The 27,230-nt window shown below is 40.9% G+C and overlaps 2 protein-coding genes across 10 annotated transcripts in view; one reads left to right on the forward strand and one right to left on the reverse strand.

Moving 5' to 3' along the window:
• LOC111855933 (ephrin-B2a-like) overlaps positions 1-27,230 on the forward strand; it is a 60,673-nt gene that overhangs the window by 22,310 nt on the left and 11,133 nt on the right. For 2 of the 8 annotated variants that reach the window (XM_072698033.1, XM_023835815.2), the window contains 3 exons: positions 2,966-3,118; positions 3,788-3,887; positions 23,366-23,649. In XM_072698033.1, the coding sequence (XP_072554134.1) occupies positions 23,385-23,649 (265 nt within the window). In that variant the 5' untranslated portion in view covers positions 2,966-3,118; positions 3,788-3,887; positions 23,366-23,384. Of the gene's footprint in view, positions 1-2,965; positions 3,119-3,787; positions 3,888-16,299; positions 17,061-23,365; positions 23,650-27,230 lie in introns of those variants that run through there. The other 6 variants (XM_023835737.2, XM_023835488.2, XM_072698035.1 and 3 more) reach the window with 5 other exon arrangements.
• Positions 640-5,452, reverse strand: vgll3 (vestigial-like family member 3). 2 transcript variants are annotated; one of them, XM_023836018.2, is made up of 4 exons: positions 4,977-5,452; positions 3,740-4,031; positions 2,991-3,488; positions 640-2,874 (listed from the first exon to the last, which is right to left on the reverse strand). In XM_023836018.2, exons 1-4 carry the CDS (start codon positions 5,094-5,096, stop codon positions 2,834-2,836), a joined length of 951 nt encoding a protein of 316 aa, XP_023691786.2. In that variant the 5' UTR covers positions 5,097-5,452; the 3' UTR covers positions 640-2,833. The 2 variants fall into 2 exon arrangements, with proteins under 2 accessions (XP_023691786.2, XP_023691864.2); XM_023836096.2 differs by having other exon boundaries at positions 3,740-4,011; positions 4,977-5,071.

The following is a 27,230-nucleotide window of genomic DNA, read 5'->3' on the forward strand; positions in this document are numbered from 1 at the left end:
TAACTTTTCCATGCATAATTATTTTACTGCATAATTTTATTTTGCCTCCAGCAAAACCTTTTTGGTGTCTCTTGTACAATCATGCGTGGCGGGAGTAGATCATTAAAACTTTCCATAGGTTTCCATTTACCACAAGTAATATATGTACACATTCTACAGCAACGAAGCGCACTCCAGATTCTAAATTTCACGTATGCCCATGAAAGAGCCTTTTCCATCAAGCATGAGATATGATGGTAGGCAGAACAGAGATGGTGCGGCTGACTGGTCCTCATAAACCACCTGACCAATTAGGACTTCCTGAAAGACAACAATATCTATTTGCTGTTGAATTCCTGTTGATGATGTTATCCACTGAAGATCTTCCAGGTGTGAATCACAGAACATTTAGGGCTGAGGAATGGCTGATTTATTACAGCATCCATCCATTGGGTGGCAGGGATGATTAAGTCTATGTCAGGAAGATAATGGGGAATTTAATTTTACTCTTAACTAAGCAGTTACCATTAAGAGAAAGTTTTCTTTCTTCAAAAGCCCCTTCAAATATTAATAGGAGATATGAGAAATATTAATATGACATATGACAGAATGTCTGTGATATAAAAAGCAAAAGCTGCCATCTGAATTTTTCATGATAAATAGTTTATTTTTACTTTTATTCAACAACAAAACATTTACACCTCACTATACACAGGTAACAAATCAAAATGATAGAAATAGAAAGGACAATGACATCATTACTGAGGAACACTATAGGAAATGAAAACATGCAAGGCACTCAAGGAGGGAGAAATCCAGGTCTCAGAAGTGGTGTGATGTACAGGATGATGTGTTTAAAATAAGCCACAATCGGATCTACTGTATGACATGCTTTCAAACCAGGAGAGGTCAGGAAAAGCCTCGGTCCTCTACCAGCAGGTCATGGACAGGCTACAGAGACTTAAATATTCAGTGACTGGGAATGCAAGAACTTTTCTCTGAGACCTTAAAAGATGACCAGCACATTCCATCGGCGTGCCCTACTTGTGGGCAGTGGGATCTTTTTGGATGCCTTGGACTCTAGGATGCTGCTCATACCCGGAGGTGGGAGAGCAGGCTGAAGATCTTTTGGAGCTCCGAGTCATTTTAGGAATGGGGAAAATTTCAGGCACAGAGACTCCCATCCCAAAAATATTTTAAGATGCAGTATTCCAAGATGATACTCAAATTCAGCACACAGCACAGACTCCCAGCATTCTCTGGGCCTCCGTACGGGCAAACCTGCATTTATAAGTTGCCTCCCACAATTCCTCCCCCAGCTCCCATCAGCTCCCATGGCAACCATCAAAAAAAGGTCTCAGCTTACGCTGTTGGTATGTGTTTACTATCCCTCTCAGAGGACGACATCCTGCTTAGTCAGTAAATGTGCTCCTCATCGACTTCGAAGAGCATGTTTCCTGTTATTTGAGAAACATATTCATGAACTTATTATTATGTAAGAATCTGGGACATTTACACACATTTGAAGCTGGCTGTTTCTTCATTCCCTGTCGGATAAGGTTCCAGTATTCATTTTCATTAACACTGGGTAGAATCTGACTGCCAGAGAAGTAAAGCAGATTTTCTCTGACGCAGTATGATAATTTATTAATATGGCTGCCGGTACGCTGAACCTGCAAATGACACAAACGCGCCTGTGCATAATATATAAAACTATGAAAACATCTCATTTTAATGCACAGCATTAGTATCTGCAATGGCTGAAATGTTCATATTTCCTTGTTACAGAGAGAAATGCTATGAAGAGGTCAGGATTTGAGTGGGACAGAACACTGCTTGCTGAATACATAATAAGTTATGTCAATTATGTGGAATTTAAATAGGGCTGTTTAGTGTTGATACACGCCAGCTAAAACTATTCCAATATACCTATAGTTATATAAATGGAGTCATCCCCTTTAGGGCAATTGTTTTGTGTAGAACATGCACACATCCTTCTCCCAACTGCTTCAGTCATGGGATGTAAACAAGAGCATCCATTAAGTGACATGTAAGGATTACGGGCGGGGGGGGGGGGGGGCAGGCAATCTTAAAAATACTAAGGTTGCATTGAAAGGAAAGTTTGATTTTGAGTCAACAGTATATTTCCAACGCACATCTGATTCACATCAAAATATTTAATATCGCAATTAAACTTTTTTTTCAGGCAAAGGGAACTAATGAGTATTTGCCAATAGAACTTAGCAATTTATAAATTCACATCAATGGCTACACCAGCTTACACCATAAAGGCAAATGTTCACGGTACACACGCAAACGATGAAAGGAAATGAGAGCCCAAGAAATGAACCACTAACTGCGTCCAAGCAGTTAACAAACCACTAAGAATGACATTATACTCTATGTTAAAGAAAATATGACACTGTTAGTTAAAGGGATTTTCCAGCAATATAACATCTCTAATAGGCTGAGCTGTAGTACACAAACAATATCAGTTCTTTAAACAGAACTATCAGGGTGTACAGGGACTCACAACAATTCAAAATAAAAATGAAATCGAAAGCATAACAGATTTTTAAAAAAGAAAAAGTATACCTTAGAATCCAGGTCCTGTCACAAATATGTCCTTCCTGAGAGAACTTTCTCCTTTGGCAACACACTACTTTGTAAATCTCATCAAAAATCCCAGATAAGGCAAATCTTTTGGCTTTGGTAAAACTTTAATGTTCTTGATAGATGCTGCTGTGCGTGACCCTAAGGAGTCTTTTCCGGAAAGAATTCCCAGGGAATTCATCACGTTCGCTGTCTTAGTGCAGGAAACTGTCTGTTAGAAGGCTCACTCGTCACCTTCATCTCAGAACCAAACAGAAGGCTTTCCTTTCTCCGGATCCACGACTGCAGTTAGAAAGGAAATATGACTTTAAGATAGGAGTCATATTCAGTTTAGATTATTTAAAATTTCTTAACATGTATTCTGATTGCTTAGCAAAGGAGTGTGACTCACCACCCACCTGAATCAATGATGTCCAGAGACCCATGGAATGAACTGGGCCAGCTGTGTACCGGACCGCTGCCTGTCTCTGGGACAGTCTTGGTCCCCTCACAGTGCGGGGCAGAGCTGCAGGCTGGACGCACGCTGGTGAGCAGCAGCGGGTTGAAACGGGGGTCCAGGGCAGGGTTGTGGGGATGGTGGAGCATGTGATGGGCGTGTGGATGCGTGTGATGGGCATGAACATGGGGGTACACCTCGTGCACGTGGGGGTAACCCGTGCCTCCCTGGCCCCCCAGGGCATAGTGCCAAGACTCTGACAGGGTGGCTGAAGCAGACAGGCCAGGCTGGTGGAGACTGTGCCCAGCCCATGTGCTGGGGTCCCCAGAATGGAAAGCGGTGCCTGGGGGGAAATCGGGATGGATGGAGGGGACACAGGGACTGCTCTGTGGGGGGTAACTGCTGCTCCACAGGGACGACGGGAATCCGGTGCAGGGACCTGCAGGGAGAGATGGTCCATCTGCAACACAAGCATGCTGGGTCATTGCCTGAATAATTCCCACGCGGCCTCCACAAAGGGCTACACGGAATAGACATTCTTAAGCAAAAGAACTTTCTTGTCCATAAACTAGGCCTGCATATGTTCAAAATAAATTTCTGAGTCGTATTTTACACAAGAAAAAGACAAACAATTACAGATGTGTACTATCATTTCAATAGATTCTTGCCACAGAAAGTCAAAGTCATGGTGGTTATGGTAATATCACTCACCTTTCCAGCGTCCCGCTAAAGTGGTCTGACTGCCCTTCTTGTCCTCAGTAAAGGCGCTGAACTGGCTCAGAGCACGGGAGAAATGCTCATCCACCACATCGCTGATGTCTCCGTGGAAATAGGTGAAGAGGACGCACCTGGAGCTCAGGTACTCAGCCTCAGCGGGTGGACCCTCCTTTGCCGGCTCCCCTTCTCCACCCGCCCTCTCCCCGCCACGCTCCTCTTTCTGCTCTTTTCCCTCCGCTGTTACTTCCAGAGAGTCCTGCATCTTTCTGTAGAAGCAGAGTTTCTTCTGTAAAGATATCGCAGGGGAGAATGACATCAGGGCAGTGACATCACAAGCGTGGGGGCACCCCTTCTGTAATATATAAATTATAACTTTTATTTATTCCCGAGCCACAAAGGATCAAGGTATTTCATCACATATCTGGTGTATAAACTCTCATACTCATCTTACTCCATCATTCACGCCACAGCATTCAGGGAAATAAAAACACTAACGATACGTTTCCTGTTATGTTTTTTTCCGCGCTGGGAAAGTTACGGTTCTACAAGAGCGCGATTAGTTTATTTCATTTTGTCTCACGTACACCTGTTCTCATTATTTCTGTCTTAACGGGGGAAATTGTTTTCCAGTCCTTTTGCAACATTATGACCGAAATACACCAATTAAACATACATTTGGAAGTTGTCTTTTTGTTAACTAGCATTGTTTTATGTGGAATACTCACTTGACGCTACTGCACTGTCAAAATGTAAAGAAACAACTGCCATACAGTATATTTATTTAGGTAAACAAAGATAATACAAAATATGTTAGGATATGTATTCCATTCGTGCATTTTCAGGTTTCAGAGAACCAAGCGCTTTCATCCATAAATCAGCCGAGGTTAACTATTCGGCTGGTGGATCTGCTAAGTCACCCACTTTTATACGCTCATACAGCCCAGTCACAGTTTCTTCTATGATTACAATTGCATAGTTAAAAAAAAAAGCTTTAGTTAACACATTCCTACAGCTGGCAAATGGTGTCTAAGAAAAACAAAAAGGGCGATGGTCTCTGTTCTGTTAAATGCGTAAAAACGCAGCGCAAAACGAGACACTTGCGCGAAGTTTATAACAAACGATGCAAAGACGGAGACAGAGAAAAGAAACGTTTCTTTTAAAAGCATCAGCCACAAACCACCTTCTAAATGTACTGCGGGTTATTACGGTCACCAATAAGCCAGGGACCTACCTGCTGTTTTAGCTGTTTCTGCTGGCGACGGTAATACGCAGCCTTGTAAGCCGCCGATGTCGCCGGCAAGTACTGATGGGCTCCATAAGACTGATGATACATAACATCCAGGCAACTCATGGCAGGACTTCTGTATCTCAAGAGTTTGGAGGTAAAAATATAGCGGTGCAATCCTCACACTGGGATAAACGTCAGCGGGTGCATGGTCCCTATATAAACCTGTGCGTGGACAAAAGGCTGATCCGCCAACGGAGGGACTATTAGCATACAGACAAAAGATTCCCCATCAGGTTTTTCACAACTAATAGACCACACATCAGAAAAAGCAGACTACAACAGACGACTACTAAAACTCAGTTCATTTTTCGGGGTATTGCTCCGATTGGAGAAACGTTCGCCTCCGCACTAATGTCCATGCATGGGGCGGTTTACATCCAGCCGTCACACGCCCACCGTTTCGGCACTTAACACCGAGAGAGACGAGTTTCAGTCTTAGTTAAGTTAGTGATAACCACACCCAAGCGATCGTCTTTCTATTAATATACCAAAACCACCTGGTTGTAAAAGCCTGCTTGTTCCTATCATTATGTAAACGAGTAGATACGGGTTTCACTTGTTAACAGAGAACAAGTACTTGGCCAGAAAACTTGGCAAAGGAGGTTGAAATTAGAGAAAGCGGACAATATGTTCCGATAGAGAAATGCTGGTAATCTGAGAAGATATGTATCTTTTACTTTTTTCCTGCTATGGAGTCTAAGTCGTGAGGTGATTTTTATTAAGGCTAATGTAAAGCATCAAAACAAAACAAGTATATACAAAATCAACAACAGTTTTACATTTTAGTGAAATACATATTTTCTGCAATATAAAATCTGCTCAAAATATTGGTCTTTGTTTAAAAACATTTGGAACAGACGTGGGCTTTGTGCTGTTTTACTCCGCGTCTTTAGTTCAAACGTTTTGTCGTGCGGATTCCATCAGTGTCAGAACTGGCAATAGCTAGGCTATTTCGAAAACTGATCCCAATGAAAAATGCATAAACGTAATAATTTTAGCAATTGTCAGTGATGCGGACAGCCTCTGAATTGTTTTCGTATCGTAAGGTTAGGTATTACTTTTCGTCGGAATACTAATATTATTTACGATTAATTTACAATTACAGTTAATTTAACTGTAATTTGTTGGATTCGCTTTGAAGTTATATATGTCATATGGTTTAGATGAAAATGAATAGCGGTACGATCGAATGAACATGGAAAAGAGATCATGAGATCCTGATGTTGGTCGTGACTTCATTTTAATGTTGTTGGAACTCATGTGACAATGAGTACCAGCTGGGTCACAGTTTCTTTTTGGTATTGGACATCCATCCATCCATCCATCTGTCCATCATTCGCACCTATCTAAATGGGGACCTTCCATTGATTTCTATGGTAAAAACCCTAATCCCAATCATGAGACCGTTAACCCCTACCCAGCCCTAACCTTAACCATGAGTAACCAAACAAAACACAAGACTTTTGGCATTGTTAGTTTTCTGATTGCAGTCACAGATTTTTATGAAACTGAATTTCTCCTTGTGAAGACCGAAAAATGGTCCCCACAATGCCAGTATAATAGTTTTTTTCATCACATTGTGAGGACATTTGGTTCCCACCAAGTAATGTATATCTGAACCCCCCCCCCCCCCACACACACACACACACACAAACATACTATTGTGCAAATGTGTTTTGTTCCTGCAAAAAATGCTAAATAGAGGATGCTTTCAAAAACAATGTGACAAATATGTTTCATAATACATTTTGTTTTAATGCATCCCTGTGTCTCTGTCAAGCACCGTGAATTGCCTTGTGTCTGAACTGTACTATAGAAGTAAACGTGCCCCTTGGGCAAGAAAGTGCCATAAACATATAAAAAAAATAATCAAACCGAAATTTGGTGTAACCACCTTTAAACAGTGTCACTTCTCTTAAATGCATCTGTATGCATTTTTTACAGGTACTTGGCTGGCAGGTTGTCCTATGCATCCTGGAGAAGCTGCCACAGTTCTTCGGCTGTCTCACTCGCTCCTGTCTCTGTATAATCCCAGACTGGCTCGATGATGTTGAGATCGGGGTTCAGTGGGAGCTGTACCATATGCTGCAGGATGCCTTGTTCTTTTCACTGAAGATAGTTCTTTATGACTTTGGCCTGTCTTTGGGGTCATTGTCATGCTGCAGAATGAATTTGGGTCCAATCAGACGCCTCCCTGATGATACTGTGTGATGGAGAATAATCTGCTTCCACTTCCCAGCAATGAGGGAGCCATTAATTTTGACCAAATTGCAAACTCTGTTTGCAGAACACTGCAGGGAATCTGTGCTCTGCTTCACTGTTCCCTGCAAACAATTATCCATCTATTGCTTTCCAGCCCTTCAGCGCACAAAGTGCCTTCCGTTAGAGCCAAATATTTCAAGTTTTGACTCATCAGTCCAGAGCACCTGCTGTCATTTCTCTGCACACTAGTTATTGTGGTTTTGTGCATAGTTGAGTAGCTTAGCTTTGTTTGCAAATCAGAGAATGGCTTCTTGGTCGCAACTCTTCCATGAGGACCACCTCTGCTAAGACTTCTCTAATTGGGTCACAGTGGTTTCTGCCAGTTGATAGGAGATCTGGATTTATTAGGTTTTTAAGGGAAATTGAGCTTGATGTACATTTTATCCATTGCTCTCAGATTCTGGCCAAAGTGTTTCTGATCCTCATCCTTGTCTGGTACTTCAGCTCAAGTGTTAGGACAGCATATTTGGAAACAACTGTCTGCCATAAAGTACTCATATATGCTTGGGACCTTGCTGATGATACTGTGTGATGGAGAAGAATCTTTAAATTGTATTAGTCATATCACCTTGTGTGTCTGTGAGTGTATTTTTCCCTGTGCTCCCAGTGGAAAATTTAAAGGTTAATCTGCCTCATCCACACAGCCTTGCCCTTTTTGGATGGCTGTACTTTGCCCATTTTTCTTCCCTCTACACAGCTGTTTCTGCTTCACTTAATCAGTTTGTTTCAATCTACACATTATGTCATTGATCATTAGCACCTGCTTGTTATATTTGTTTAATCATGCACTGGGCAATATGCCGACAAAGACCTCAAGTTTTTAATCTGGAAAGCGGGTGCATTACTATGTTACTTTTTTTAACAACACACAAAAATGTCACTGTGATATTTATTTATTTATTGCATAGGGAATGTTTGGAAATCTGAAACAGAACAGACATGTATTATTCACCACCATGGGGAAACTCTCTTTTTCGGAATCCATCTTTCTCTCCATGAGCCACACAGGCAGGTGAGAGTAAGTCTGGGAGTCACAGCACAGCTGTCCAATACCTCCAGTGCCCCAAGAGCAATTGGGGGTTAAGGGCCTTGCTCAATGGCCCCAAGGTGGCATTAGTTGGGCGGCTCTAGGGCTCGAACTGGCGACCTTCCAAACACAGTCACAGCCAATCCATTGAGCCACACACCTCTCGCTCCCCAATATGTGCTTTCCTATTGGCAACTAACAAAGTCTAAAATATCCAAGACAATTGTTTTAATGAAACATCTTAAGTCGCTAAGACTAAGTTATGTTTAATTTTCTCATGTAAATATACTCGTCGGAGTTGTAACACTGCCAATGGCAAGTGATTACGCTGCCTCCTACTGATAGGAAAGCAAACACCAACTTGTCTGTTGATGGAAAATGTATTTTTTATGTGTGTTTTTGATGGACAAAATCCATTTGCAAGTGGCTAAGTGATCTCTTTGTTTTTACATTCTGGGTGCCATTGTGCTTTGATTATTATTCAAAAACAATCCTTGAATTTCCACTATGGTCTTGCAGCAGTTAAGTTATAACATATCAGTATACAACCCTAACACTGATTATATAGTATGGGGCAATGGCTATTTTGCATACTGTAATTCAAACAAATCATATACTGTGCCAGATAAAATATACTTTCATTCTGCCTGGGTGATCTTGTCCCTTCCACTAGTGGTTGCTTTTTTACTTTCATCATTACAACATTTTAAACTTGTTTAAATCCAAGTAAGTTTCGTATATTATAATTTTATAATAATAATTGATAAGATGAATCAACATATCTCTCGAAAAAATAAATTAAAACTTCCATAAGCTCGCTGTCTCACTTTCCTGCTCCACCGCTGTATTTGATTTGGCAAAGACAGGAATCTGATTATTTATAACAGATTTAATCGGTTGTGCTGAAAATTTTAACATTCTGCTAACTGCAAGTTATTCTGCTTGGCCTCACAATGTTCAATGTGATTTTGAAAGTTTAACGTTGTTATGAGAGCAAACAACTCCATTTCCTTGTGGTTACCGACGAGGGCTACTTAGAAAATGTTACGCAATGCTGCCACTTAGTGGTTGCAAAAAGAAATTGCAATGCTTGCAAAATCGAGAAATCTGATTGGCGATCTTTCGATTTCGAATGTACGGGCAATTTACACATGATGAGATAATGATCTGTGCTGGGGGCATTGGTTAGTTAGAGTGTGGGAATCTACATCTCCCAGGCTTGCTAATCTAGTGCTGAGCTTCACGGGAGAAGATGGGAGTGCTAATTATCTTGTAGACCGTATTCTCAATGTTAGTGGCGTTGTTGCTTGAATCTGGTTTGTAATTTTAAATCTAGTCTTCAGGCCATTCCTTTCTCTTTCTTTGCCTGTCATCTCCAGCCCCGCTTTTGCTTGGTTTCCACTGTTGTAATCTTAAGGAAGTCCAGTGCATTTATGTTTGTCACTTGGTAAATTTAGTCTTGTGTTCTTCTTAAAGGTCTGTGCTAATCTGGCTGTCAATGTATTCTTACAATTGTGAATGTATTTGTTGGAGAGAGAGAGTTTGCTCCTGCGACTGTTTGTTTGATCACATACAGCTCTGGAAAAAATTAAGATATCATAGCAATATTTTCAATTTCATTAATTTCTCAATTTATGGGCATGCGCCTGTCTGAAATCCACATATTTTTTGGCTCTTCCCTGCTTCTCATTGATGAAGAGCTTCTTCCTTGCTTTATGGGTCTTTAAGGGCTTACAGGAGTCCTAGCAAACCTAACTGTCCCAGTTCTTCTTCTTGTACTGCTTTCTTAGAAACTTTGATCCTGGAAGCAGCCTGACGCTCAGTGTAACCTTCTGCCTGCAATTAAGCCAGGATTTAAAAATGCATATTTTAAAAAAATATATATAGCGTGGTCTCTTTATTGCCCTGCGATGGGCTGGCCCCCCATCCAGGGTTGTTCCCTGCCTCATGCCCGTTGCTTCCGGGATAGGCCCCGGACCCCCCCCCGACCCAGTAGGATAAGCAGGTTGGACAATGGATGGATGGATGGATGGTCTCTTTATTTTTTGCAGAGCTGTATGTTGAATTTGTTGTTGCATTTCTCAGTGTGTTTGATTTTTTTTTAATGTTCAGGCCCTTGTCTTGGGGGAAGATTTACCAGCAGATGGTTATATTTCAGCACTCTTTTATGCTTCTGGAATTCTCCATATGCAGGTCATTGTCCCTTAGCAAAGGCAATTATACCAGCGGTGCAAAGGGTGCAATTGTACCCCCTACTAATCAAATGAAAATGCTATTTGAATATTCTAGGCTCTATAAAATTTAAATTATATTGTGAGGTTATATTTGACGTGTATTAGTAATATCAATGTGCAGTAATACTTTATTGTAAATGTATTTACTTTTACATTTTAAATTTATTTGTTTGGATGAATGCTCTCTCACATTGCATCCTGTGGGAGAAAAGCCCAGAGTCAGTTCGATGTCCTTTAGCTTGGCAGTTTGTTTTCAAATTAGTGTTTGCTGTTGGACTTAGTTTGGAATGTCTGGTTATTTACTTGTTTTCCCTGTTTTGACTTTGAGAAGGCTTTTCTTGTGACTCTTAAAAATAGTCCTGAACTATACCCCTTTTGGAGCCACACATAAATAAAAATGCAATAAATAAATGTATAACATCAACAACACAATGCAATATACTACACAATAAATATAATATAGATATAAAAAGTGTTCAAGCTATGATTATGTGCATGTATACAGTGTAGTGAAGCAAATGTGAAAATGCAATATAAAGCTAGTGAAGGAAGTGAAATCCGAGGTCAGCCTTTCTACATTTATAACGAGAAGTACCAGATTTCCCTGGTTTCTCCCAATTTCCCCCCCCCTGCCACTGTGCTCCCTATAAACTCCCAATTTTCAATATCAACATTTTTATCATTGTGAGAATTGATTTCCTCCTGCTCGACAAATTTCATCGTTAGGGACAGACCCCAGTTCACATTCGGCCTGCAGGTGGCATCGCACCCTCAAGTCAATAAGGTGCCATCTCAGGTGGAAGTCAATCAGTCCTCACTGTGACATGGCTGCAGGCATCGTACCCCCTTATTAAATTCAGATATACCCTGCTTGGGGACACCCACACTCAGCAGATTTTATGAGGAACATACCCCCCCCCCCCCACGCTTGGCAAATCTCCCTAATTTACACGACCTACTGTTGGCAGGTATGGCCTCGGGCCCACAAACAATGATCATCAGTTCTCTTGGTAGGGGGGCTCCCAAGTGATGCTTTGCCTCGGGCACCGGAATCGGTAGAACCAGCCCCAGTTATTCCCCGTAATGCTATGGTTACCATGGCAGTTATCGCAGCCTATGATATCCAGACAGTCACGCATGCTTTCTGCCAGTAGCCAAGATGCAACAAAGTAACGAGAAGTTACAGGAATTGTACCAATTTCTTCGCTCTACATGCCAAAACAACATAACACAAATGTTTGGTGTTCTGTTGTTATTTTGTGTCTATGATTTGTTCTGCTATTGGGTAAATGGAGCTATTATTTTGAAGTTGAGTTCAAAAGGGTTACTGCGCTCAGATGGCCAGCTTGATGGCCAGTCTGCACACTGCCAATAAATCGGACTCACCAGAGCAGATATTTCAAGTCGCATGTGTCTGATCAGGAAGATCAGACCTTCTCTGTCTGAGCATGCAGCTCAGCTTCTAGTCTAAGCACTTGTTGCCTCACGACTTGACTACTGCAACTCTCTACTGGAAGGTTTACCAGCTTGCGCCAGCAGACCATTGCAGTTGATTTAGAACGCAGCAGCACGTCTGATATTCATTCAACCTAAAATGTCCCCATGTCACACTACTCCATGTCTGTCTTCACTGACTCCCTATTGGTGCTCATCCTTATTGGCGCCCTATTGGGCTAAAGTTCAAGGCCTTACTGCTGCCTTACAGGTTCATAAATGAACAGGTGCCCATATCTTTTTTTTTAAATTTTTTTTTTATATATTCCCTCCTCCACCCCCCCTCTGCGGGGGACTACTTTATCTGTATCTATTTATTTATTTATTAATTTATTTTATTTTTATTATTATTATTTTTTAATTATTATTTATTAATTTATTTTTTTATTTTATTTAATATTTTTATTTACTTCCTCAAAAGAAGGAGAGGGAGGGGGGGCACAAAGGAGAAGGAGGGAAGAGAGAGAGAGAGGAATGGAAAGAAAACAGAAAAAAAAACAAAAGAGAAAAAAAAAAAAAAAACAAGAAAAAAACAAAACAGATAATCTGCTTCCATGTCTGCTGAAAAGAGAAAGACAACATACAACATCTGTACTAATCACAACGACCATCAAACGTTAAATGTTGTTGAACAGCACACACAACCAGCCTTACAACCCATGCCCAGAAACAACAGCCGATCAAGACAGTGTGTGTCCGTGAGCATGTGTCCGTGAGCACCTGTGTGCACACCTGTGTGTCAGCGCGCTGGTGTTCCTAAGGTTTCTCCATGTAAATGTCTAGTAGTGTGTGTGGGGAGCCACAGCCCCGCCCACCCAGGACATGAAGTCGACACAGAGGAGACCCGGGCCCCAGATATCCAGAGGCCCCCCAGGGCACGGGAACCCCAGGGGAACCACCGCAGGGACAATTGCAGCCCCCACCGAGAAAAGGGCAGAGGAGCGCTCCGGAGGGGGGCCATCCGGCAGCCACATCGCAGGAGCCCCAGGGGGCCGTGGCAGCGAGCACGCAGGCCCCGCCGGCAGCCGGCCACACCAGGGCAGACCGGACCCCAGGCCCAGAGATCCAAGGTGCCCATATCCATCAAAAAGCTCCTCAAGACCTATGTTCAGTCTTAATCCCTTCTTTCAGAAAACCAACACAGCTTGGAGCTCTGCCCATCCCGAACGAAGTGTCACTCCAGGCGGTTCTCTTGTGTGGTTCCTCAGTGGTGAAATGAGCTATTGAACCACTACCCCTTTCCACCTTCAAGAAATGCCTGAAGACCCATCTGTTTCATGAAGTCCTCTACTAACCCGATGCCGATTTATGTTCTTTGAATTCCCTTATGTTGCACTTGTGGTCCTTGAACAGTCTCATTAGCTTCTTGCTTTGTTATAAGTCAGTAGGTGTGTACTTGTTGTGTAGCTCCTACTCCAATACTGCTTACACTTGTACCTGGGCAGTCTTTGGAAGATCTGCCTAGCAACACTTATGCCTACTTAACTCCTTGACAGTGTGAATTTTTTGCAGTTTACTATTTGCCTCATTTGTTGGTCACTTTAGACCAGGGGTGTCATTTTTGGGTTTCCCCTCATTTAACAAACCTGATTCAGCTCCTTGCATCTCCTTGTGCTAATTACCACACAGCTCTCGAGCTGAATAATTTGTGGTGGAACAGGGAAAGACCTAAGCTACACAGGGCTCCGGCCCCCCAGGACTGGAGTTTGACACCCTTGCTTTAGACAAAAGCATAAGCTATACAGTATATATGTAAATGTCTGATGTATATGCAGTGTGCAGAGCCAGTAATACTAGGGTCCAGTGATCCAGTCTTACAATATATGCCATCCTTTGTTTTGTGGGATAGTGAACTCTGTCCAGAGTTGGGAAATTCAGGTCCAGTGAGTAAAAATCCAGACCAGGATTTTGTTTCAACCAACCAGATGAATACTCTGTGACTGAAACTCTTTATACGTGACTGATTGGTTGCTATTTTATTACACACCATGTACAGCTTCATACATATTAAATGACCTTAGATTTTATTATCGCAAATCTACTCACCATCACCAATATTATTACTGTTGACAATTATTTGGAAAACATTACTCACCTCTTCATACATTTCTTCTAAGTCACTGCAATTCTTCAGCATGAAGTACGTGACCCATAACCTAATCTGTTTAAGAGCCGACACACCTAAAATAGCAAATATGAAAGAAAAGAACATTAGTACATCATGTAATTTTAATTCCAATTTTCCAAAAATTTTTCTGGGTTTTCACAGAGTCTTTTTGGAAACAAGGCAATTTTCTCTTCCTCTGGTGTATTACATAAAGTCCGCTTACGAACTTTGGAAGCCTAGGAAAACATTTTCATTTTTAGTTTGCATAACTGAAGAGAAAGTCATGACGAAGTCATCTGCTTTCAGTAAATGACCGTGACATTCTCTTCCATCTTGCTCTAGTGTCACTGTCTTTTTGCCAAGCCGCATCTCTGCATGGCCAGAAAAATCTGCTGTGTTCTGTACCACGTGCCAATTGTTTGACTCTTCCCTTAATAACTTACAGTTCACTTGTGTGTGCTGTAATACTTAGACTGATTTTTGAGCGTGATTTGTGTTCTGCAGTAGCGCTGGAAGAAGGGGTGCTTCCTTAGCACCATCTCTGGTTGTTTGTGGTATTGCAGTGTCAAAATACCGCAGGCCAGTATGTGCATACGTATATGGTCAGCTGGCCTGAGTGAGATTTTCAGTTCGAGACGAGTCTGCACACACATGTACATGCATTTTTACATGTATGCATCAGTTTCATTGCCTTGTAAATATTCTGTAGGGTTTACAAACTACCCCAACGCTTTTGTTGTAGCTCATTTTAGTTTTATAATGTAATAATATAGATTTGCCGTAAGCATGAGAGTCTGAAAGCACGAGTGTCACGCCAGATGCGTGAGAGCTGGCAGTCCGCTAACGTTTTCGTCAAAGAAAAACATAGCTTATTGTTAATTATCTCACAATGACTCAGAAGCGACTATGATTATTTCACCAAAAATACTGCAGTTGTTTGCTACTGATAGCTATACAAATAATACAAAAGAATCTATTAGTCGTTCCGCGACTTTCAGCACCTTAAGTTCAAAACGTCTTCCCGCGCCTAGTCTATATTCTTCTGTATCCAATTGCTCATTTTTCGTTTCCATGGTTGTCTTCCCTTTTTTAAAGCGTTTTATCTAAAATTTCAAATCCATTCTTTTGTGTATATCTTTTTCAAAGAAGTGTTCATTTAGTGCACTAATTCTGCTGGCCTCCTCTTTCTCTTCTGTTGCAGGATGTTTGTGTCACAGAATAACTTTTGTAGTAGAGAAATGTCCAAGGATTACGCCACTCCACTCCACAAGTCTTATTAAGGGTCTGTAACACTTCCAGGCAAAATTAATTTTTTTTGGTAATTTTGTTTATGTTGTTCTTCATGGCCACATTCAACTGGATATAGTTCTCAGAACTATGTCACGCATACTGGGCAGATGGGTTTTTATAGGCCAGCAGGGGATCATATTTGGCAAAATGTATCACGAGCCACCCTGTCCGTCCTCAAACACACACATGACGAGTCTGTCTGGGAAAATGTCCAGAGCCGATTTTTAATCCCAGTCCAGCCCTGCTAACAATAGTCATAACTTCTCGTAACCTCTTCTTTTTTCTTTGCCTGTTTCAGTAAAATTTGTTCAATACATGTCCTCTAGTCGGCACTGTTGCTATTCGTAAAACAACGATCTTCGGAATAACGTTGAACCTTACGCATAACGTTATTGTACAAAACAAAACAAATATTCCAGGCAGCTTGTCGAAGTAAATTTGTTATAATCATATGACTAAGCTGAGTATGACGAAGCAAATGTCCTTCAGGTAACAATGAATGAATAATTCATAACAATGGAGACAGAGTCATGCAATGATGTAAAGACATATAATCATTGTTATTTTGTTAATAAACTTGACATTACTAAAACAGCGGAACAAACGTTCTCATTATTAACGGAGAAGTCTTTCATCACCTGGGCGTGACAAACAGCCTGACCGCAAACAGTTTATTATGAGCTGTTTACGTTTGTTTGATCTTTTACTATATTGCACACTAATATACCGTCGTATCCCTCACAAATCTGCCTTTTTTTCCGCGAAGCTTTGCCCAATGACGAGCAGCCTGGGCGGAGACAGTGAAAAGCCGCTCTTAAATATTCTCTATCCACTCACACTCTGTTAGATTTCACTGGTCTTGTTTCGCAGAACAAATCTACTGATAATTTCATTACAAGGCACGTTTTCTTTCCCAATGGGAATGTCATTTTGGAATGATTCATTTTATTTGATGATCTGTTATAATTAATATTTACCATCGTATAATGTTAGTCCCTGAAACGTGTTGCTTCCCAATGGATTAAATCTATCGCGTTTTTTTTTTACTGCTAGACACGGAGCACCCATGAAATCGGATGAATACTTAATGTCTTTGCGATCTCTGGGGACACCGGGGATTACCGCATGTAAACTACGGCAGCGGTGAGGGATTCCCTGCTCCAAGGAATGTGACCCTTCGCATCTGGCGGCGACAGCAAGTTATCCTTGTCATCTGAATGCGTGTCTTCGGTGTTGCCCCTTCCCTGCTTTGCTTTTTACGCTCGGGAGGAAAGTTGCGTCTGTCCCGGTGCGTAGGAGAATTCTGCGCCATACTCCAGAAAATACTGTCCTTTCTTGATGGGACTTAAACCCAGGACATCTCTCTTCTTTGGGATACTCTGTACTAGAAATTGTTTTTAAAAAACAATTCTTATTTCCTCTATCTCTGGATCAGGATTACAATCTGATAACCTCCCTGCATCCTGTAGGCTACTTTTACATTTGGTTTTGGCGAAAGCAGTAATGGGGGGCTTGTGGAAGTATTATTTTGGAGTTTTCATGATTTCGTACAAGATAAACCTGGCAAGTGCAGTTATTTTAGAGTCTATCTATTGGAATACAACGAATACCAAGTAAGTTTAAGGAGTACCCCAAATTTATCTTGCACATTTAATTATATATGTAAAATTATTAAACGTATGTAAAGTTGCGCACAATTCTGTGAATAATATAATATATTTATATGCACACTCAGGGAAAATGCTCACGAAAAATGAAAGCAACACATTATTTTCCACTGGATATTCAATATAACTATGCATTTAAGAAATAGTAGTTGTTTTGCAGTTAAATGCACACACACACACACACACACACGTTCACATCCATTACAATGAAATACACGGTCCACCAAGTGTCATACTGCGAATTTAATTCCCTGGTGTTTTAAACTTTTATCGTTTGCATAGCACATTTGCATAGATATAATAAATGGTTATAAATGTATCGTTAGTAAGTTTAAACACACTTAGTGTGCAACCTCATGGTTATCGGTGCGTGTTTTACGATTATAAAAATTCATAAACCCACGGCGCCGATTCGTATTTATAACGCGTTAGCGTTATATATGAAAATTTAAAGGATCTATACGTTGCAGCACTTCGTTAAACATAGTCTTGCAATAAAGTGAAAAAACTGTCGTCATATATATTATAATTACAGTTCGGGCGAAAACTGCAACCGATAGTGATGTTCACCTTACGAAATGTAAAACAAATAACAAATTATTTGCAGGTATACCAAAAGTAAATTAATAGGCCTAACTAAATTATTAACTTAACTAACTAGCTATCCTTCTTCCAGTGTTATTTAGTGCTCTCCGGTAATCTATAAAGACAGTGAGTTTTACATGTATATTTTATGAACATCTACATTGTACAAGAACAGTACAACGAATGTGGTTACAATTCCTAATAAACATAACCGTGTTAGCTTTAACTTATTATTTCTACAAGTAAACATACCAAAAGAGTACATAAATATGTATACTCTTACCCTGCCCCAGATTTACTAATTCTACATTGCCATTCACTAGAGCTTCATAGCAAAGTAACATATTACATGGTTTCAGCTTTTGTCGAATTTGTGTCCAGTGTCATATCAGGACAAACTGTGGCTGATGAATGAAAGGTGTAGGAGTAGAAAAGGCACTGAAGGAGGGTATGTAACTGTCACTGCAAAGCGGAAGAGAGGCCTGTCTTCCTGTTCTCTGTGTGTGTTTTTGTCATTTTAATTTTTCTGAAACTGCCGGTGAAATAGCAGCAGAGCCTGCTGGAAAAGCCATCCTTACACATTAGACATCTGCCTTAGCTACACAAGCAACTGCGGGCAATTGATGTGAAGACAGTTATTGCCGTGTCTGGGGAGAAATGGTATGGTATCAATTTCTTGATAGATATCAGCCACTTTTTAACCAATTTCAATCATTAAGAAAATTAATTTACCTGAACTTTTATATTTTTGCAGGGTAGTGTTACAGAGTATGATTATGAGAGTATGAGCTTTAACTTCAAAAGAATGACATGAAAAAGAAAAAATGTAACAAGTTCCCTTGTAAATTTGATGAAATTCTCCTCGAATTGGTTATTTTACTATACATCTCCGGGCTATTAGTGATGGAGAAAAATGGGTGGCACTGAACATCATGGGTGAGAATGTGACTCAAGTTAAGTGTGTAATTGTGCAGACATTACTTCGCCGCATGTCTTTGTACGAATGCGTACTATAAAAATGATCTGAAAAGCATATCTACTTCTTCCACCTGACAGTTTTATAATCCCATTATATAAGTAAAATATTTTTTTAACTATTCCTGAAAACACAGCCATATTTGTTCATGCGAGACAATGTTTCTTATAAAGTCTTATAGCAACGACTAAAGCTTCTCTTTTTCAATGTCAAATGTTCTCTCATGCTGAAATCCATCTTACTTCATCTTCATTTTTATCAGTCTATCTGATAACACACATAACACATTGCACAGTTTTTTTTTTGCATACTATATTTTGATTTGAAGCAGAAAAGCTTTGTTTCACCAGGCTGGTTTATCTGGGTTGTGAAAGTGGAACGAATGCAATCCATGATACTCCATAGACTGAATATTCTGTAATTACTAGGTTGATTATCTTCACGGAGTATGATTAAACATCTTGATATGGTCATTACAATATATTTAACCCTGCTTTTGCTTTCAAAATTAATGGAGAATAGGCTTTTAGAATAAAGCCAAGTCTAAAAGATAAGAATGCTATGATTTAAGTGATTATAGGACTCTTGTTGCATGTACTGGGCAATTTCATCATAAAAAAAATAATACAATAACAGAAAGGTCTAAAAATATGAAGAAAAGAAGCTAATAATTACTGTTATACTGAGGTATTCGCATGCATTTTAAGATCTGTTCTTCAAAGGTGCAAATTTTTCAGATTTAAAATCCATTATGGCTCACTTTGAACTGCGTGAAGTTTTGTTGTTCAAGCTCAAAAAAAGAAAAGAACTGGGCAAGATTGACAATTTTTTATTTAAATGAAGCAGCATCTCACTCTGGTGTAGCATGTAAGGGGATTATATAGACATAACACCTGACCACTGAGGTGCAGAGATACTCACATCCCAGAAGAATGAAAAGGGCTCAGAAAACCATAGAGATAATACAAGATGCAGCCTGATTTGTTATGCACAGAAAACCTCGTTTCATTTCCCCTCGTTCTCAGCTCTCTTCCTTTCTCTGCCCTCCATTCCCTCTTTTTCTTAACAAGAGAGTTTAAGAGAAAAGAAGGATTGCAGGGGCAAATGAAATCCTCCCATTTTTAGCGAAAGGTGGACTGAATGAGACTGCTTCCATGGAAACGAAAAGAATAAACACTGACAAACCAGACTGTATATGTGAGGGGAAGAGGGGAGACTTAATGAAAGCCGGGGAGGTGGGACTTGAAGGCGGGTGGTTGTTCTGTGCGAACAGGCTTGTTTGTACGAAGAAAGGGTTCAGATAGGGAAAGGAGGGACGGTCCACAAAGAAGGAAATGGGACTCTGTAAAAGAACTGGGAGATTTAGCCCAATTTCTGTTTTATCTCCATCATTAATTCACACGCTGAACAGAATCTCTTAGCAAGATGGAGTAGATTTGTGATGATGAGTGAGAAGGCCTGTGGTAGTGAGGGAGTGGATTTGTGATGATGAGTGAGAAGGCCTGTGGTAGTGAGGGAGTAGATATGTGATGATGAGTAAGAAGGCCTGTGGTCATGAGCTAGTAGATTTGTGATTCTGAGTGAGAAGGCCTGTGGTAGTGAGAGAGTAGATTTGTGCTGGTGAGTGAGAAGGCCTGTTGTAGTGAGAGAGTAGATTTGTAGTAATGCAGTGGGATTCTGCAACTGCCTTGCTGGTCCATCTTTGTTAAAGTATATTTTAAGTATTAAATTCCTTAATAAAGTATATAGTAAAGTAGGGCTGGGTGATCTGATAACTTTTTCGTGATCCATCTTGAACACGTTTATGATCTAATTTTCAAGTGAATCATAGAGATTGTGATCTTTAATGTCCTCCAATTAGTTCTTTGAACGTCACATAAAACTTTGATGGCTAATAATAACGTGTGTCACTACTTGATCAGTACCACACTTCTTCAAAGCCAAATACATAGGCAACTAAAAACTAACATACCAAATAAAAAATAACTAAAACGGAAAACTAACTAAAAACAAGCCAAATACAAAAAATCACACGTCCAGTTCCTGTGTGGGACTTCGCCAGTAGCAATACAGGCAATATAGGGAATCAGCAATTTTATCAAAATGTATGCAAATACATGAGATGGGCCTTAACTTTCTATAACTGGTAAGGATGCAGGTTTGGCACATGGTCTAAAGTCCTTTATTACTGGAATAGTTTAATACTTTAATATCTAAAACAGTTGACTCAGATCCTGTAGTAGCCGTTTCCTAATTCAGGGGCTGCATCCTTTGAAGGACGTGATCTGTGAAGGCATAACCTTCAAAGGTTGAATGGAAAGTGCCATGAAATGGGACTGTCTGGCTGTCAGCAGCTACGGTCACCTGGCCGGGACACGCCCACTTTACCTTCGTGCAATGAATCTTGGGATATGTTGGGCTGTGAAGGATCCATCAGAATGCATTTGAAGGAGTCTTCAAAATGGGACAGCCTCGTCATGTTGCTGTGATGCATTAGGACTTGGAATGCAACCTTAGAAGGGTGTAGCCCCTGAATTCGGACACAGCAGGTTACGTGCACAGTCAGATATCGTTGCATTCCATTTACTTTTGAGGTCAGAAGATGGAGCAGGGAATGACATCACACCTGAGTTAACAACGAGGTTAACAAGTCGGATTAGCAATACCAGGGAATTGGTTCAAAAAGCAGGATTTCTTACTTAGCCAGATAACTTGACGGGCTTTATTTTCGTTTACTTACATTTAATCCAACAAACTATCTGGCTAAGCAAGAAATCCTGCTTTCTGAAACAGGCATTCCAGTTAGGAACTTTGGCTTCCAAATTCAAATGGAATGCAGCATATTTCGTAAAACAAAGTCAAGGTCAGCACTTTCGGAGTTAATACGACAAAGCTACTGAACCACTTTTAAAGGAAGCATCCAACACAACTTTGTTACATATTTAATCAAAATTTGACTAAGAATTTAGTTACCATTTTGAAAATAGTATCCTTAATGCAATACTGTGTTTTAGAAATTATATTGTTAGATAAGTCCTTACACTTGTTTGAGTCTGAGTATTCTTAACAGTGCATTTCAAAATTGGGAAGAAATATCAGAATTCAGAGCATGGGTTGCAATTGTGTGTTATGAAGATTCTAATATCATTTTTTGGGAAGAACGCCCACCGTAATAGTAAGGTATATTAATATAAAGTATTTTCTTTAATGTTAAATTCAGCTTTCCTGGCCTTAGTCTCCCCAGACAAAGAAGTGATGGGGGGGGGGGAGTCCTCCTGTGGATTACATAGGCCTTTAGTAATTTGTACACGTGAAACAGAAGCAGATTCATTCTATTACCCAGCATAAATCCTCATGTTTTCATATCTTCCTCAGAGACAGAGTGCCCTTTATCACGTGCTACAACTGGACCATGTCTGACATCACTCTCCAGTGTGAGCTATTCCCAGTCACTGCGTTTGTCCAGTGTTTCTTCTCAGTAGCATCAGATACTAACTGGGAAGTGGAGGAAGGCACAGTGTAGGTGTCTCTCATTGCCAGGGAGCAAGTTATTAATGTGTTGTATGGAGGTACTACAGTACGGACAAAGCATTCCTTCTGCAGCGGAGGCCGGAGATGAAATTCCCTTGTGTATAAAATACTTCTGTTCATCTAGGCAGGCATTATACTGGAACTTGTAGAATATGAGATGAAATGCAGGGTCAGCACAACAAGGGAAAGTTCGAGATTAGTCTCTTGCTGGGCCTGATAAAGGGAACAGAATGAAACCTGTGGAAAGAATAGAAAAAATGACGATATGGTTCAACTTAGACGATACTTGGAGCAGCTACACTCACAAATTCTTTTAAATATGTCAAGCAAGTGTTTTTTTACTGCTTCTGTTTTGTATTGCTTTTATAACTTGGATATATTTACCTGAACTTTTTTTAAATCAGCGCATTCCATCCTTCCATCTTCCACAACCACTTATTGAATGTCGTTTTTTTTAACATATATGTCTAAATCCTTTATTGATAAGGTGTGTTGTCTTGTATTGTAAAGCAGTGATTTAAGGTGGCTGATCTCTCAGACCAGGGTTTCGAACTGCGGTCTGCAGGAGAGTGGTTCCAGTGGGTCGGCAGAGATGCTGATGCAGCTGCTTTGCACTTTCCAAAAATACTGAAGGGGGATCTCCCCATTCGGAGGCCCACCCAGCCCCAGTGGTGGGGGGGGGGGGGGGGGGTGCAAGCTTTGCTGTGTTTTCATTTGGGGGTCCCTGGTTTAAGAAAGACTCAGATCCCTTGATTCAAGTGACCATCCTCCTTCACTAGAGGAAACACTTAAAGCTTAGCTGATGTCCATTAGCTGATGTCCATTTGTGTTACGCTGCTCCAATGAGGGTGGCTTTTTGGACAGTAATCTGCAGAGGTATTTATGTACATAGTTTCACATGACTTAGGGTGTTATTGTACAAGATTTAGGATATGAATGTTTTTGGGAAATTCAAATAAAATGATTGCATCATTTGCTAACTAGAAGTGGCGTCAGATATGCAGGACGCACTGGAAATAAGACGAAGAGTTTGTTTGGATTGTATTTGGATTTGGTTTGCAGAAAGTCACAGAGCAACACGTTCGACCTGTCATACAAAAAATGTACGCATAGTAGTCTGAAAAGAATTTGTGATTGCTGTGTGTGTTTCTTCATTCAGGTTTGTTCCTGGACAGGGCATGGTGCTGTACCCCCAGATCGGGGACAAGATGGACATTGTGTGTCCGCGTGTTGAAGGTTGGGGGGGCGAGGGGGCAGAGTTCTACAAGCTGTATATGGTTCAACGTGCACAGTTGGAGACCTGCACTATCACCAAAGCTGACACGCCACTGCTGAACTGTGTGAAGCCAGAACAGGACGTCAAGTTCACACTCAAGTTTCAAGAGTTCAGTCCCAACCTGTGGGGCCTGGAGTTCTTCAGAGGCAAAGATTATTACATCATCTGTGAGTATTACTCTTCATTACTCCATGTAGCGGTACTCTATAAGTTCTATTTTTAAAAACGCTGCTCTCCCTTGCAGTGTTGCATGAAAGCACTTACGATAGGCTTTGGAAGTAACAATACAGACATGAGACCTTTTGCAATATTGTCTGAAAAAGCCACAATCAAGGTTGCTAGAATTTTCTTTCATTTATTTACTTATCAGGGATCGCCTTTGTATGTGTGAATGTCCCACATCTGTTTTACATCCTGTCAATTTATACATGTTTGTATATCACGATCAGGCAGAGACCGATTTGTAAAATACTGCAGCATAAAAGTGAATATGTCCAGCTGAAGTTTAGGAGCCGAGTTCTTGGTTTTGACTTCCTGGGACGTCTTGACCAGGAACTTTTGTATCTACTGGCCACTTTCATGTGTCGCTTTCCCACCGCACAATGGTGACCGTGACCTTTATGTTAAATAAATATAGGAGACACAAAAAGCTTATAGGTTAAACGTTACACAATCACATGAAACTACACTGACACCCCAAAACAATGGAGGCTCAAGAAGACGTAACGCTAGTTATGTGATAGTTATTGGGAGGGATTGATTGCAAGGTCCAAAAATAGGGGACAAATCATGTTCCGTATTGGTTTAAAAAGGGGAAAAAGTTTCTGGGGTAGGAAAACATCTGTTTATACTGTATTGATACATGTATTGAAACATGACATTTGCTAAACAGCAAAGTATGGATTATTGATATAAAACTGACAGAAGCCAGCTTAGGAGAGTAAGATGATCCTCTTTCTGATTTTATGAAATTAATTATTAAATTAGTTATGTGCAGGCATTTGGGACAAGAAAAGATTCTGATTTATCCTCAAAAGTGATTATATTTGTCAAACTGACTGGCTATAGGTATGGTTGAAGCTTGCTTTAGTAAACAGCGTTCTTGTTACTTTGTTACTGTTATGTTTATGCATATTTACATTTCTGTATATTTATCAAATTTTGCTGTTATTGAATATGAAACTCTTATGAATTTCTGTCTGATTTCCAGAACTGTCTTTCTGTCAAGAAACACAGACAAAAAAACATTGTAGCGAGTGGTTATGTGGTTTGATGAATTATTCATTGGAAATTCTGGTCTTGCAACCTGTTTGCACAAAAGAGAGAATTTGCATATTTATTTACACATCAGTATATCTGAAGGTGCTGCAGGAGATATCGAGGTTACTGGTTATTACAGTGTAACGTTATAAAAGCATACACCCTCATTTTGAATGTGCGTTTTCCCTCCATCTTTACACAAATCACAACCTAAAACACATGAATCTCTATAAATCTGTATATGCCGCACAGATGCAGAAAGAATAATGACTATATTCACTATGGATAATTTGTGTTTCTTACATCACTTGGGGAAATTAACCCGGTATATCAGAGTTTGTACTGGATTGAATATATTGTGGGTAGAGGGTTCAATAAAGAGCATAGTTTTAATGATTCGGTAAAAATCCAGATAAAAGCTTTAGTCGTGGTAAGCTCTAACACCGTTCTTAACGTTAGCAGACATAAAGTAAGAATACAGTCAACAGAAACTGTCAGTACATTCACATTTGGGTGTGGAAGATTTCAGAAAGCTACTCAGCTTCTTTCATGAGCTCTGAAATGAGTCTCATGATCCTCTAACTCGATATTCCACCATACGGCTTGGGTTTGAAGCGGTGACAAGCTCAGCGGTCTAAGTCTCTGTGCCTCTGCTCAGAAGATCACTGGTTTGAGCCCAGCCTCAGCAGAGCAGCCACATGTCTGCAGGCCTTTGAGCAAGGCCCTTAACCCCAGCTCCAGGGGTGCTGCATGTTGATTGACCCCCCCCCACCGTGTTGTGGCTGCACCCCCCTTCAAAAAGCTATGAAGAGCAAGATGGGATTGGTGAAGAGAATCATTCCAATGTCTGAAGAAATCCAGTTCCATTACTACCCACATAGCAGACAGGTCTGGCCCAGATCTGGCGTCAAGCCGGCATTGCTGGCTGAGTTCTGGCATGGCAAGTGGTATGTCAACCAGATATGGGCCAGGTCTGGCAATGATGGCACTGTTTACATTATGGCATGCCAGATGTGGCCCGATTGTGGTTTGGTCTATGTGGCCCAGGCACATAGAAGACAGGTCTGGCCCAGATCTGGCGTCAAGCCGGCACTGCTGCCCAGTTAGCAAGCACATGTGGGCCGATTCTCGCTGAGTTGTGGCACATTCGGTTCACTGTCAGCAACGGTAAAAAATTGCGGGCCGATTGTGGGCCTAGCACGGCGACGATTCTGGCTGACTGTCGGCATTTTTAATCTGGGCCAGAACCATTCTGAGCACGGCGAGCGATTCTGGCTGACTGTCGGCATTTTTAATCTGGGCCAGAACCATTCTGAGCACGGCGAGCGATTCTGGCTGACTGTCGGCATTTTTAATCTGGGCCAGAACCATTCTGAGCACGGCGAGCGATTCTGGCTGACTGTCGGCATTTTTAATCTGGGCCAGAACCGTTCTGAGCACGGCGAGCGTTTCTGGCTGACTGTCGGCATTTTTAATCTGGGCCAGAACCGTTCTGAGCACGGCGAGCGATTCTGGCTGACTGTCGGCATTTTTAATCTGGGCCAGAACCGTTCTGAGCACGGCGAGCGTTTCTGGCTGACTGTCGGCATTTTTAATCTGGGCCAGAACCGTTATGAGCGTGGCGAGCGTTTCTGGCTGACTGTCGGCATTTTTAATCTGGGCCAGAACCGTTCTGAGCGCGGCGAATGATTCTGGCTGACAGTCGGCATTTTGCGTGTCGGACGACTTTGGCTGACAGTCATCCATTTCAGCATTGGTAACATGATTTGTGTCGTACCTAGCCCTCACCTGGCGTAAAATTCTGGCCTGATGTCAGATAAATATTCTCAAAAAAATTCGAACCAGAACTAGTCTTAACATGGAAGATCATTCTGACTACAGTCTATAGGAGGGGTCACCAACATGGTGCCCGTGGGCACCAGGGCGCCCCCAAGGACCACATGAGATGCCCACGGTGACTGTTCTAAAAATAGCACAACTCACCATTGAGCATGGCGTCTAAAATTTAATTTTATCCTGTTGATATTCTTCTTTAATCACATTTGCATTTATATAGATTTGAAAATGGCAATATCTAAAAGAAAGCATTTAAAACGCGTTTATTATACATGATTTAAGAAAAATGTATCAAACTGCATGGTAGCCCTTCGTAAGGCTCAGTACCCGTGAAGTAGCTCCCAGTTTCAAAAAGGTGACCCCTGGTCTTAGTCTATAAGAACATAAGAAATTTACAAACGAGAGGAGGCCATTCGGCCCATCAAGCTCGTTTGGGGAGAACTTAACTAATAGCTCAGAGTTGTTAAAATCTTATCTAGCTCGGATTTAAAGGAACCCATGGTTTTAGCTTCCGTTACACTAGCAGGAAGAATATTCCATACTCTAACTACACGCTGTGTAAAGAAGGGCTTCCTCAAATTTGTTTTAACATGTTCTCCCGCTAATTTCCACTTATGGCCACGAGTTCTAATATTTAGACTAATACTGAAAT

Source organism: Paramormyrops kingsleyae, chromosome 1 (genome assembly GCF_048594095.1).
Source record: "Paramormyrops kingsleyae isolate MSU_618 chromosome 1, PKINGS_0.4, whole genome shotgun sequence".
Lineage (NCBI taxonomy): Eukaryota > Metazoa > Chordata > Actinopteri > Osteoglossiformes > Mormyridae > Paramormyrops > Paramormyrops kingsleyae.

What these genes read in the sequence shown, in the direction of transcription:
- vgll3 (XM_023836018.2), bottom strand. Translation starts at nt 5,096, where the DNA reads ATGAGTTGCCTGGATGTTATGTATCATCAGTCTTATGGAGCCCATCAG. An exon ending in AGAAACAGCTAAAACAGCAG is followed by an intron (nt 4,032 to 4,976) that starts GTAGGTCCCTGG and finishes ATATCTTTACAG; the next exon opens with AAGAAACTCTGCTTCTACAG. An exon ending in TCTGGACATCATTGATTCAG is followed by an intron (nt 2,875 to 2,990) that starts GTGGGTGGTGAG and finishes TTCTAACTGCAG; the next exon opens with TCGTGGATCCGGAGAAAGGA.